Raw genomic sequence first — 14,778 nt, forward strand, 5'->3', positions numbered from 1 at the left:
CTCATGTGCTGGCTACCCCAAGGATCCTGCTGGTTATTCTGTTCTCTTACTTCCTGTGGTCTGGGGGTTCACTGTCCCTCTTTGTCTTTCCCTCTAGCTCAGCAGTTCTCAACCTATGGGTCCCCAGATGTTGTTGGACTACAATTCCCACCATCCCTGAGCTCTGGCCTTGCTATGTATGGGTGATGGGAGTTGTAGTTCAACAACATCTGGGGACCCACAGGTTGAGAAAGGCTGCTCTAGGTGTTCAGGAGGCTGCACTGCCGGGAGGTCAAGAGCAGCATGGGCCGCAGGAATGCAGAGACGCCATTCCGGCCACCCACAGAAGACATTCTGGCCAAGCTACCTACTGGGGCACATACTGCCTTCTCTCTTTTGTCTCTGTGCTGCAACCTGCCATTATGTATGCAATCAATTCCAATATCGCTGCAGGAAGCTGGAATGCTGGGATTGTATCCAATGAAGTCGCTGCATGACTGCAATTGCTTCTGCTCATGTAACAGGAATTCCACTCCTTTTCCTCCTTGCATCTACCACTGCAATCACGTCCCCCCGGCCACAAAAAATGCTCTGGAGGATTGGGTGAACCTGCAGAGCATATTGGGGGGGGTGGCAACATGGGGGAGATGAGAAGTTCCATTGTTTGAGCTAAAGTTGTTCAATTCTAGCAATGCCTTTGCTGTATACAATTCCTTGTGTCCTGGGAGAGACGGACTGTTTGTATCAGCAATTTCTGCTTCTTGTACCCACTGACTGGGAACAGCTTCTGTGGTTTCTTGATGAAAGCAGCTAACCACTCCTGCTGTTTTGATTAGCAGACTCACTGGTTTCCCTCAAGGTGGAGCCAAGAGATACTACCCACTTCAATCTGGCTGCAAGCACTGTTGGGTTTTCTACCATAAGAAGCTTTTTGCTCCAGGAAGCACCCTGGAGCCCAAGAGGAGGATCCACAGCTCCATGGCATGAAAAAAATATGGCCCTTAGACGTTATGCAGCAGGAAAAGTCAGCGCTTCCACCAGCTGTGGAGGCTGAGACTTTATATCGTGGGTGCATAGGTAGAAATACACCCTGGAATGGAAGCCTGGTTAAAATCAGCTGCTGCTTCAAGTCTTCAGAAGGTTTTGGGTTGTGGGGAGAGGAAGGGAGATGACTGACAGGCAGAATATTGCCCAGAGCAACTTGTGGGAAGGGATGCCTCATTTCACATATTTCCCAACAGCACCAGAAACAAGAAGCCAATATCCAAGTGCATTCAAAATGAGGACATAAGCTTACCATTAATTAAGACTGAATGACTAATGGGGGCTTGCAGGTTAAATGTACATTTGCAGCATTTAAGCTAGCAGATATTTGCATGGCCACAAATGAAAACGGGCCCTTCCTTTATGCTATTTGATGCTCTAATGTAAATCAAGGCAGTCCAGAAAGGCTTTGAGATCAAAATATCTATAGACACCAAATCTTCTTCCTTCCAGAATACCATCCTGCTTATGGGGAGTGTGATCCAACTGGAACAAATTCTTTCCAAACAGAACTGTCTGGGGTGGCAAGCTCTTCCTACTTCAGGATTTCCAAAAGGCAAATGAATCTTCCCAAGTATGTTCTCTTCCTTCCACCCCCACCTGAATTACAGAGCTAGGAAGCACTTAAGTACATCCCCACAACCTATGGGTGTGTCTTTTCCCTTCTTTAAAATCTGAAGCTAAAATGCGAAAGATGGAAAGATGACTGCTCAGAGCCAAGGCCTACATGTTGCAGCGACTGAGAGGCAGCCATAATGTAAACTCCTTAATTTTTATAAAGCTGCTTCAAGTTTCTTAGAAGGCCCTTTGCCACATCCGTTTTCAAGCATAACCCGGAGATGAAAAGCCTGAATGCAAACACAGGAAGCACGTGCTGCAGATATATCACCTTTCGCCAATCAGGTGCCCTCCAGCAGTTGGGCTATACAAAGATGTGCTGTTTAGAACTGATGGAGGCCTATAGTCCTCCAACATCTGGATGGCACCAGCTTGGCTGAGGCTGATATGCCCATTGGGCTGAACTGATGCCCTGCTTGGTCTCTGTGCAATGTGTGAAATGGCCCGAAGAAACTGCAGTATAGGAGGATTGTTGGCAAGCTTTCTGTGGCAGCCGCATGGGCTTCAGTCAACACATTCAGCTTTCCTGATGGCAACACCGCATCACTTATTCTCCCCCACTCTTGTATCCACCCCCTCCTCAGAAAACATACAGACACAAAGCCTAGGAGCCAGGAGAAGCCAAAAGGTTTTTTTGTTTTGTTTTGTTTTCCGTTTTATGTCTCTGCACTGACCTCACTAAAACTGTGCCACTATTGAGGATTTTGGTGAAGAAGGAAAAGGGAACTGCTGTGGAATGCACACACCAGGGGGAACAGCTCACAGGTAAGTAAAATAACTTGTAGGACAAATATTTTCAAATCTCATCTCTTCTATGCACGCACGAAAAAGGTTAAATTCAAAGCTCAGCCCTTCCTGTCACAATCCAAAAGGCTGGTGGAAAATAGTAAGAAAATAAAAACTAGGGATTGCGAACTAACAACTTAAAATACTGTGTGCAAATTAAATATGGATTAGTTAATCTCTGGGGAGAAGCTCTTAAAAGGAATTAAAATGTGTTTTCCAAATCAATCATCCTAGGCCTAGGTATTATTTCTGATAAGGTAGTTTCACTCCCAAGTTCAGAGTTTTCAGTCTCTGCTGGGCTGCTATTCATCACTTGAAGCTTACTTGCTGCTGCCTTTAGGTCTTAGCAATCTCCCTTAATTTCAAATACCTAGCTCAGCACCCAAACTCCTGATGGCATTTCCCTACCCCCATATCTCAATGAGGCAATCTTTGTTTTCATTTGCAACCCCTCCTGCTCCTTATTTCTCCTCTTCTGGAACAACAAATGGGAGCAACAGTGGCCTTTCAACCGATACTCTTCTGGAAAGAGCAGAGATCACTCTGCATATTGACACAAGGACGACCTGCATGGAATACTGGGATATGTAGTCTCCCCAGGTGACAATACTGCATTGGATGGGAGGAGACTGCAATCCACTTCTTTGTTCTCTAACAGATTTGTGGCAATTCACAAGCACAGCTCCAGTGGAAGGTCTACATGGGGCAAAAAACTTGGCATTCCGAGGAACGGGGCAAACCAATCTGTCGTGTGCTTATGGCGTTCGAAGCTTGGCCAATAGAGCCCTCTAAAGAGGTAGAGTATCAAATCATTTTTTTAAAAAGGCAAAGAGCTCACCTGTTTTGTTACAAAGGTTGACACAACCTGAGTTAGCAAGCAGAGTAATACAGGGGATAATAAAATCTGCCAATTTGCTTCCTGCATGCCTCCATCACCACTGATGGTCTGTGGCCATACAAATGCTGGAAAAGTTTCCCAAAGCACCAAACTGGCTAGCCATGCTGACAACTGATGGGACACTTCTCCAGGCACCAGTCTGTCAATGATGGCAACATGATGCTAGTGTCAAGAAAGCAACACAGGCACTGTATGATGAGCAGCAGAAGCAAGGATGGTCCCTTTCCCTCCCTGGCTTAGAAGTTTCACTTTGTGGCAATCGAAACACCTAGCTCTTGGGAGCTGAAGAGCCACTCACGAGTTTGGGTGTGTGTTTGGGTGAGCCAACACCTTAAGATCAATCTCTTGCATGCGCAGAGCGCACACAGCCTTTGGGATTAGCTCTACACAATGCCAGGCCATGAAAGGGCAGAAGCTTGACCAACACAGCCTGTGTGGTCCCTGGAGCCAGAAAAATCTCATTCCGCTAATGCAGGCAGGGGCACACAGCCAACAGCAAAGCATCTCTTTTGTTGCCATTAAAAGGGTATGGGTACACGGACTTCTCAAATGCTTCTCAACTCCCATTCATGGGAACTTCAGGCAACACTTTAAACCTGATAAACTACATGGTGTTTTGCTTTGCTTTTTTACAATGACAGGCTGGTATTCAGGATTGCAAACACAAGCAAAGGACAAATAAGGGTAGACTTGATTTTTCAGTAAATGTTCTCTTATTAGGCTGTGCAATGCATTATCCTTTGCTTAATGCTTCTTAATTGGAAGCACGTTGCAAATGCAACTTTTCTTGCCATTTGCATCTAGTCTATAATCAGTATTTTTTCATGCTGATTCTTCCTAGCTGACTAGATCTTCCCTTCCTGTACTTCACTCCTGATCCCACCTCCTTATTCAGGGCCAGTCCATCACAGAAGACGTAGGCTCCCCAGGATTGATTCCAGCTCGTTCTTTCATTTCTGGTCAGAGACTTTTGCATTTCAAACTCTGATTTCAACTCTTGCCCGCTAGAGTGAACTTGGGGAGGGCTCACTGCAGCAGCCACATCTGATCTCCTCCACCCCCTCCAAACTCCTGTATATGAATTTTACAAGCTGAGCCCAAGTCCAAAGGGATCCAATGGGCTTTCCAGACCAAGGAGCCGTATCTGGTTCACTTACTGTAGTTTTAAAATAAAAATGAGAAGAGGATCATAAAATGAATAATATATATATATATTATTTTTTGGTTTCTCCTGGCTCCATGAACACAAAGAGGTGCACGTCCTACCATAGGAGGAAGCAATGGCTGTTAAGTTTTACAGTTATAGTGGAAAGCACTGATCAACCCTTGCCAGGCTTCCCTCATTACTGGATGTGGCAGGCAGTGGAGGAGGTGGCTTGACAGCACATGCAGGTGGGGTTGACCGACTTGGGAGGGATGAGGTCGAGGTCCTCGTCATCTGGGATCTCATCTAACCGGTAGCCATCCTTTAGCAGCTGGATGTTCAAGTCCTGGTTGATCTGCTGCAGACAAAGAGTCAACGAGTCAAGGAACTGACAGTCCAACATCATCTCCCATACCCAACATGGCTGAACGGCAATGGCACTGTGCCATTGAGAGCGTGCTCACTTATAGCTTATGTGTGTGGTACGGAAGCTGTACTACCCAGGACAGGATGGGGTTGTGCAGAGTTGTGAAGGCAGCAGAGAGCATTGTTGGCTGCCCACTCTCCACCTTAGAGCAGATTTATGCCACAAGGTGCCATAGGAAGGCACTGGACATAGTAAAAGATCCATCGCATCCTGGTCACTGTCTCTTCGAGCTCCTGCCGTCAGGATGGAGATACAGGACGATGAAAACAAGAACGAGCCGTCTCAAGAACAGCTTCTTCTCCAGAGCGATCTCGGCCCTGAATGGGAAACCTGGACTTTGAAAGTCATCTAATCTTCCTTGCTGTATTATACTGTATTGTTTTAATTAGTGTTTTTATAGTTGTTCTGATTTTGTGTGGAGTGCCCTACCTGGGTGGATGGAGCAGCCAAGTAATTTTCGTTGTCCCCGAGAGGGGGCAATGACAATAAAGATTATTATTATTATTATTATTATTATTATTATTATTATTATTATTATTATTATTATTTTGAAAGAGACAGTGCTAAGAGGGAAGCCACAGCTCTGCACAAGGTGTCAAGTTCAATTCACAGCTTCTCCAATTCGCAGAAGGAAATCCTTCTGCCAGAGGGCCTAGAAAGTAACCAGGTGAGGTTGAAATTACTGGTGCAAAGATCTTTCCCAGCCCTGCTACCAGAGAACCAAATGGATATGGAACATGACTTACTGATGTCCCTTCACATGTCAAAGAAAGAAACAACTTTCTGACTTTTAGAAGAGCAGCTCTGTTTGGGGAAGTTTTTAATGTTTGATGTTTTATGGTGTTTTTACTGTTCTTCTGGGAGCCGCCCAAAGTGGCTGGGGAAACCCAGCCAGATGGGTGGGGTCTAAGTAACAAAATTATTATCATCATTACAGGCCTCCTAACTTACTTTTACTTGAAATTTAAGCATGGTTGCCAAAGTTTCATTGACAGTTACTCATTTTTATTACCAACTCTGCTTTGGGTTTGTGTGTGTAATCCAACTAACATGCCCCATTAGCACAAGGATTTTCACTTATGCGGTGGGACACCCTCACCCCCAGCGTGCACCCTGAGTCTTCCTCAGAACTGCTCCAGAGGCTTGATTTAGCAGGCATGTGATGGTGGAATTCCCATTTGCAAGTGGAAAACATTGAGCTGATGTGTCACTTGTCCACTTTGGATACAAGAGTACAAGACATAGGACACACCAGATGATAAGACACACCTAGTTTTGGGGGGAGGAAAACAAGAAAAAAAATATTCTGAATCCCAGAAGCCAGAACAGCAAGAGGGATCTGGCTTCTGGGATAGCCTCTTGCTGTTCAGGCTTCCGGGGTAGCTGCCGAAGCCTCTCCCGGGAAGCGGGATGAAGGCTCCCCCTACCCAGAAGAGGCTGCGGGCGGCTAAGCTGCCCTCTGTCCCTTCCCCCCACCTCCCGCAAAAGCCAGCCAAGAGCTGTGCGCTCTTTAAAGGGAGCACGGCTCTTGCAGGCTTTTCTACAAGGTGGGAGAAGGATAGCCTGTTAGTGATGGCTGCTCCCTTTAAAGAGTGTGCGGAGCTGTTCTGGCTTCTGGGATAGCCCACGAAGCCTCCACAGGGCAGGGGGGGGCCTTCATCCCGCTGTCCTGTGGAGGCTTTGCGCAGCTAAGCCAGAAGCTAGAACAGTGAGAGGGAGCGCTGTGCAGTGCCTGCATTCGCTCCATAAAATGCACACACATTTTCCCTTACTTTTTAGGAGGGAAAAAGTGTGTCTTTTAGAGCGAAAAATACAGTAGTATGACAATAACATTTTTGGTAACACCTGAGATTTGAATGAGCTACATAGGGGTCCTATCCCATCAAGGTGTTGGCCTTAGGCTTCTTTCACTTCTGTGATAAAAACTCTATAAAAGGTCTTCTCAGGCCACTCTCTGGATTTGGGCTGCAGAAATACAGGGACGATTGGTTGCTTCAGCGAAAGAAAACCAGCACTAAGGGATACTGCCTCTGTAAAAACAGCAGTCAGAAATTTGCGTCCCTTCGGGAAAGAGAAAAATATTTCTATATCTTACTAAGGGGAATGAATTGAAGGCACAGGAACTCACCTCAGCTGAAGAATATCCCGAGGAGGAATATCTGGACATGTCAAAGTCGTCATCACTGCAGAGGAAGAAAAAGCGCAATGAGGAAAGAGGACTCAGTGAGTGACAGGGACCCTCCAGAGCTCACTGGCCACATCACTCTTGTTCACAGAGTGAACATGAAGGCAGATTTGCAGGATCCACCAACAGCAGCACCTGCTTCCAAGAGTGACCACCCAGATGCCTCCAGGTAGCACTCAAGCAAGGCATGCCAGGTGATGCCTTTCTTCTCTTGTTGTTCCTCACACCTGACACTCATTCAGAAGGTACACTGTGCATGAGTCTAGGAGTGGCTACTGGCAGGCCTCCCCCAGAAATGTGGGCACCTCCAGAGGACCTCTTTATTGAGCATTCCTCCAGAGCTACTTGCACAACGCTCATGTGGGAATTAGATTACAACCTGGTTTTTACTGACCACCCCCATTTCTTTTGCAGGGAGGTTATACAACAATGAGCATGCATCCCGATTTACTTATGAGGTCTCCCCGTTAATCATTCTTTCATTCCACACTGTTCAATGCATTTTGACTTTAACTTTGCTATCTGCTAGAAGTCAGGCTCTTTTTGCAAATGGATTTGTTGTGTTAGGGAGACAAGCATTTTAACCCACTTAAACTGGATTTAATTTCCCAATAGGCAACTGAATCCCTCCTGTGAAATACAGACAATAAATAAAATTCCACGTTTTAGCTCTGAAGAATGAGAAACTTTGCCATGCTGGCCGGGCAAATTTGATTTGATCACAGTGGTATGTAAAATAGGAAAGGGTTCTCAGGAGATTTCCAAGAGAACAACTGTCTTTTACTGCAATCAACTGAATCTATACCTGTCTGTGTCCAGTGCTACCAATGGCTTTTCATCAGGACTCTGGTCTAATGAGGAATAGCCTTTATTGGGAACAACGAGCCTGAAATTAAAAAGAAAACATTATACATATCACCATGTAAACATTGAAAGCAGAAGTTAAGCAAGGAGCAAAGCTGTGTGAATCTGTTCCTTTAGTTTCAGAATATCAGAGGACCTAATATGGCAGGATGTGGAGATTAGGCGGAAGCTGCTGAGAGAAATGGTAGCAATCTAGTTCTAGGGATGCTGTAAAAGGAAGCATGAAACATCTGGCAAATATGGTCAGCTCTAGTGAATCCAGATACCTTACAGAATACAGGGGAGACTGGTGTGAGTAGTACATAGCCCCCTATTTCCAACTACAACCTGAGTTGTCAAGGCATCAAGATTAGACTACTGTAATCTGGTACTCTCTTAGGTTTGGAAGCTGAATATTTGACGAACTGCCTCCTCTATGAACCTGACTGATAAGATCTTCGTTTGCTCCCCACTTATGGAATGTTTTCTCCAGAAGGCTCGCCTACTGGAGTCTTCCAGGATTTATTTATTCTATAAAATTTATATACCACTTGACTGTAAAAAAAACCAAAACACCTTTAAAACAGTTTACAAAAAGAATAATGTATCACATCAATATTTTTCTTAATATCTAGACGTTTAAAACTGGTTAACTCCAATGGTGTTATCTGTTCATTTTATTTTTAAACATAGTATTTTAGTACTGTTTGGTTTTCTGAATTCTAAGCTGTCTTAGAATTTTGCAAAAAAAAAACAAAAAACAAACTACCACAAAGGAGCTTCCATGACTGAAGAAGATGCTCACACTTCAAAATTCTTCCCAAACCTTCACATTGTTGTAAACACTTTGGAACAAAAAGAGTACCTCAAAAATGTATTATGGCATTAGCTTTCATGGACTATAATCCACGTCGTCAGGTACACAAAGTTGTTGCCCACAGTGTGTGTGTGTGTGTGTGTGTGTGTGTGTGTGTGTCTCCTCCCTTTCTCCCCCTCATAAAAACACAGTTGTGGGGTGTGGGGGTGTGTAAACAGTGGGGTCAAATGGCAATGAAATGCAATATCTGACATTCAGTGACAATCACAACAGCATAATTGGAATTAACATTGCTCTTAAATTGCTAAATTAATTTGACCTTTGTAGTGGAACAGGAAACCCTTTTCGGTAAGATTTTTCCATCCTTGTGGAGCTGAAATGTGCTTCAAAAGGCTGGACATTTTGCAGCTTTCTCACTTGTAGCTCTTACCTATACTAGGGAAAAGCTACATAATTGATCTCTTTCCCAGGCAGACACAATTATATCAGCAGGTGCTGATTTACCTCTTAACTCAAGCAGAACTATGGAGTCGTTTAACCCATTTTCTAAGCTAGTGGCTATTGACAAAACTCTACTCCCAAAAGAGTTCTGCATGAACAAAAGGACATGCCTACCCAAACTGAAGTCCACTGGTATGGTTTACAAATTAAGCACTTGAATATTGTGAAGTGGTCTACCTTGTTCGTGCCATCACATTGTTCTTCTTGGGCTGTTGGTTAACTGGGCTCCCCATGTTTCCATTTTTCAGGGACCCCTTACGAGCCAGCTCCCTCTGTTTCTCTGCAGAAGGAAGGCAGACATTAACATCCAAGTTAGCGAGGCTGCTTCTCCTTTGACGCTGATTAATTATAGCAAGGTTAGCCACAGACTATCAATGCTGTTCTCTGAAAATCATCCTACCACTTCCACATTCTTGGTGGGCAAGGAAACAAAGGATGCTTGCAATCTCGAAGGAAAAGGGTCTTATGATTTTGTTGCTTGGATGTGGGCTCCAGTGTGACCAAACAAAAGCTTTGCTTTGACACGCAGAACTGAAATGGTGCATTTCACTATTTGCGAAATACAGTAAACCCACAACTTATGCACCTTTAATGTGTGTTCATTCAGCTTTACATGGGTGGAAATTATATATATATATATATATATATATATATATATATATATATATATAAACTTAGAAGGGGGACAGAAAGGAACTGGGGACTTTGGCAACCCTGCCTGCCACTGAACCCAAAGAGTTTTGAATCGACATGATTCTGGCTTTAGGCATAAGTTCCGGGACATAACCTCCATGTAAGTTACGGGCTTACTTTAATAATTCCAAGGGTCATTTCAGAGGTGGTAGGATACATTTCATAACCTCCATGAGAGGTTAGCCATGCACTGCTGGTCCTGGGCTGGAGGAAAATACCTGAAATTGATTTTACTTACTCCCACACGTTGTTGCCGTCTATAGCAGGGGTGGCCAATTTCCAAGAGACTGCGATCTACTCACAGAATTAAAAACTGGCAGTGATCTACCCCCGTTTTTTAGGGGTTCAGGTCAAAGTTGCTGAGTTTTTTTTACGGAGGGGAAAAGCCACCTTTTATTTATTGGGGGTTAAGGTCACAGTTGAGGTTTTTTTAGAGAAGGGGGAAGATGAAGTTGCAAGTTGCTTTGCTTATTTTAGGGAGCGGGAATGCCACATTTTAAAAGTATTTTGGGGAGAAAGAGAAACAGCAACAAAAGGATCCCTGGGGGAAAAACAGCCTCGGTTTGTAAACTCCATATTCCATTCTCCAACAATGGAGTGCGGGGCCAGAAGGGGACCAGGGATCGACCACGATCAACAAAAACATCGCAGGAATCTACCAGTAGATTGCAATCAACCTGTTGGACATCCCTGGTCTACAGCAACAGGAACATAGAAATTGCTTAGGAGGTACCTGCACATTTTGCCCTATACCTTACTTTCTAGGAGGGCTAGAGACTTACTTTTTTTTTAAAAAGGTCAGGGACACCTGCCAAACAGCACTACTTCTACTGGTGTTGGTTGCTTTAGTGTATTAATCTGTATTTGTGAGCTACATTATAATAAAAATACTTGAAAAGAGAAATAATTGTAAGGTCTCTATCTATCAAGGCTGTTTCCATGTTGGTCTCAAGGAAGCGTTGTCATATGCGACACATCCGACGCAGAGTTAACACACCTTACAAAAGCAACATGGATTCTTAAGTAATTTTCACACAATAGCACATCATTTCATTTGACTGACAGCTCAACACACAGCATTGTAAAGTTTTGCTCCAAACAAATGTGACATATGAAGAATTTGTAAGTGCCATGCAAGCAGACGAAAACAGAATGGTAAACCGAAAGAGAGGGTTGGTTTGAGACACACAGAGAGAAAGCATCCTGTTCTCACAGTTCTGCGTGGCTTGTTAATAGGGAGGTGAAAGGAAGGGCAATGCAAGGCCTTCGGGGAATTACAAAGCCTTGCGCTCGTCTGCAATTCAACATCAGGAAAAGGACGGCAAAAAGCCACGGTTGTTTCCTGACCTGCTACGCTCTTTTGTTGGCAGCTTAAAGCCTTTCACTCAGAGGAGAAGCACAGCATTTAGTTTTTTTAGCATGATGCAGGATGCAGGAGGGTCAGCCCTGCGAGAAGAGTACCCTTCATTATGCCCTGCCATAAAAGGGATGGCAGTCAGTGAAGCAAAGTGATTTGTGTTGGCAAGAACTGCATCCAAATTGTGCTGCCAGTCATGCCTCTACCCCCTACCCCGGCTACATACTATGAGAGACAGTTTTCCCTTCTAGCTGAAGCAAGAGCAACCATGATGAGGAGGCAGCTGGCCAGACTTAATTCCTCACTGATCTACGTACCGACTAAGTTCAGAGCAACTTACTTGACTTATTTTTATTTAGGAAATGCTTTAATCGCTTCCTACAAAGCTATATTATATTATTTGCTTTACATTCAAATGAATATCAGTGTACAAAACAGAACTCAAATGCAATACAATATGTAGCCAAACAAAAAACTAATAATGCTATACTATTCCACCACAACTGAACACCCATCCACATCCCTCCATTCAGAATCCCAGCCAGTCACTTTGCCTAACAAAGACTAAATGAAAATAAATTTCAAATGGAAGCCATCTTCTACCTCATCTCCCACCTGGAGCAGAACATTTGCTCCCTCCCTGCCTCACACCCAGGAGGCAGCAGGGTGCGTGTGTGTCTGAGCTCTGCACAGATAAGAAAGTTATCTCATCAATATAGCTCAGCCTGGTTATAAGATTATCAGACCAACAATTATAACCTCCATGCCTTCCAAAGGAAAACAAATAGCAAACATAGCAGGGAAGGGGAAATTGGATTAAAAAACAACTACCACCTCACATGTTGTTTGGCCTGGTACTATGCCCATCATTATGACAATTGAGGGGGGGGGAGTGCATGCACTGTGCCAAAACTCACTTCAACAGCCCCTTCCTAAGTCATCCAGTGTTGGGGGATAGGGGGACAGCAGGCTTTGCCCTTCCTATTGCAGTGGCTCCTAGATGACGGTTTCCTCTTTCCCATAGGTGAGGAGGACCATCTGTTGCTTAAAAAGGTAAAGGTAAAGGTACCCCTTGGCGGGAAGGTAAACGGCGTTTCCGTGTGCGCTCTGGCTCGCCAGATGCAGCTTTGTCACGCTGGCCACGTGACCCGGAAGTGTCTGCGGACAGCGCTGGCCCCCGGCCTCTTGAGTGAGATGGGCGCACCAACCCCAGAGTCTGTCAAGACTGGCCCGTACGGGCAGGAGTACCTTTACCGTTACCTTTAAAGGTACCCCTGCCCGTACGGGCCAGTCGTGTCCGACTCTAGGGTTGTGCGCCCATCTCACTTAAGAGGCCGGGGGCCAGCGCTGTCCAAAGACACTTCCGGGTCACATGGCCAGTGTGACAAGCTGCATCTGGCGAGCCAGCGCAGCATACGGAAACGCCGTTTACCTTCCTGCTAGTAAGCGGTCCCTATTTATCTACTTGCACCCGGGGGTGCTTTCGAACTGCTAGGTTGGCAGGCGCTGGGACCGAGCAGCGGGAGCGCACCCCGCCGCGGGGATTCGAACCGCCGACCTTCTGATCGGCAAGTCCTAGGCGCTGAGGTTTTACCCACAGCGCCACCCGCGTCCCATCTGTTGCTTAGGGATACTTAAAACTTGCATTTACACAAAACCAAGTCTCGCTCTCATCTGCATAGCGGCACCCTAAACCCAAAACCAGGCCTGCTCTCATTTGCATAATTCCATCCTAAACTCAAAACCAAGCCTGTTCTCATCTGCATAAAGGTAAAGGGACCCCTAACCATTAGGTCCAGTCGGGACTGACTCTGGGGTTGCGTCGCTCATCTCGTTTTACTGGCTGAGGGAGCCGGTGTACAGCTTCTGGGTCATGTGGCCAGCATGACTAAGCCGCTTCTGGCGAACCAGGGCAGTGCATGGAAACGCCATTTCCCTGCCCACCGGAGCAGTACCTATTTATCTACTTGCACTTTGATGTGCTTTCAAACTGCTAGGTTGGCAGGAGCAGGGACCGAGCAACGGGAGCTCATCCTGTCGCGGGGATTTGAACCTCCGACCTTCTGATCGGCAAGTTCTAGGCTCTGTGGTTTAACCTACAGTGCCACCCGTGTCCCTCATCTGCATAGCCTCACTCTAAACTCAAAACCAAGCCTGCTCTCATCTGCATAAGGTAAAGGTAAAGGTACCCCTGCCCGTACGGGCCAGTCGTGTCCGACTCTAGGGTTGTGCGCTCATCTCACTCTAGAGGCCGGGAGCCAGCGCTGTCCGCAGACACTTCCGGGTCATGTGGCCAGCGTGACGAAGCTGCAGCTGGCGAGCCAGCACCAGCGCCGCACACGTAAACGCCGTTTACCTTCCCGCTATAAAGCGGTACCTATTTATCTACTTGCACTTAAGGGTGCTTTCGAACTGCATAGCCCCACCCTAAACTCAAAACCAAAGCCTCATCTGCATAGCCCCACCCTAAACTCAAAACCAAACCTGCTCTCATCTGCATAGCCCCACCCTAAACTCAAAACCAGGCCTGCTCTCGTTTGCATAGCCCCACCCTAAACTCTGTTCTGGACACACTGGCATGATAGGACAGGACTGAGCCAACTAAGAATGACTCCTGCTCAGTCCCTTGTGTGGAGCACAGCATTACTACAACTGACTAAGGAACTGGTGTGTGACTGCACAAGTCAAGTTTGGGATGGAGGGGGTATTGTTTTTGTTTGTTACGATGTTATGTTTTGGTTTTTTATGATGCTATGTATTTTTTGTGATCCCGGGTGAAGGGCAGTATAGAAATTTAATAAATAAATAAAAGCACATGGGACCCAACATAAGCTGCTCTTTCTTGCCTAACAGCAGAGAATTCTTAATGTTTCCCAAACTGCTTCTCCAAAGACACACCCAAGGCAGCACTCTGCCAACTGACTGCTGATGCTGTTGTGATGTGTAGCTGTTCTTATTGCTATGAGTTGCTTTGAGAATCATTTGTGGGGGGAAGCAAATGAAGGGATGAGGATGAGCTGCCTGCAGATCTTGAAGAGTCTGCTGTTGCATTCTGCTCCACCCCTCAATTAGTTAGGACCAAATGGGGGAATATTTTCCTTTTCAGGATAGCCTACCCAAAAAACTTGGAGACTGCAGCAGCAAAGTCACTTTCTGAAAAAGCCAATAAGGTTAAGTTTCCCAAGAAGAAATTAAAAAACTCTATTTGTGCACATCAGAGCAATCAGATCAATAGATTGGTATTTAGGGAAATTATGTTGTTCCATTTTTCTTCAAGGTTCTTATTGCTTTTTATCACTTCAGTTAACCTGCTGAAAGAAGCCAATTCTAAACAGCACCCATGAGGCTTCTTACTTTCCCTCCAAAACAATTAAGAGTTCCTAAAAGGGGTTAAAGCTGTTTATCAAGCTACACCACGCTCTTGATCTAGCAGTTTTAAAAAATCGATTTGGACACAACACTTTGGTCTCAGCATCTTCATTTCTA

General features: G+C 45.3%; 1 protein-coding gene across 2 annotated transcripts in view; it reads right to left on the reverse strand.

The window, feature by feature from the left end:
- Positions 1–4,520: 4,520 nt before the first annotated feature.
- The window catches only part of FAM219A (family with sequence similarity 219 member A), a 68,980-nt gene continuing 58,722 nt past the window's right edge, over positions 4,521–14,778 (reverse strand). Inside the window, exons 3-6 of one of the 2 annotated variants that reach the window (XM_081881720.1) lie at positions 9,420–9,522; positions 7,887–7,967; positions 7,025–7,079; positions 4,521–4,824 (exon numbers count right to left, since the gene is read on the reverse strand). In XM_081881720.1, the coding sequence (XP_081737846.1) occupies positions 4,669–4,824; positions 7,025–7,079; positions 7,887–7,967; positions 9,420–9,522 (395 nt within the window). In that variant the 3' untranslated portion in view covers positions 4,521–4,668. Of the gene's footprint in view, positions 4,828–7,024; positions 7,080–7,886; positions 7,968–9,419; positions 9,523–14,778 lie in introns of both variants that reach the window. The other variant, XM_081881719.1, reaches the window with a different exon arrangement.

This window comes from Podarcis erhardii, assembly GCF_964252035.2.
Source record: "Podarcis erhardii genome assembly, chromosome: 11".
In the NCBI taxonomy this organism is placed as follows: Eukaryota; Metazoa; Chordata; class Lepidosauria; order Squamata; family Lacertidae; genus Podarcis; species Podarcis erhardii.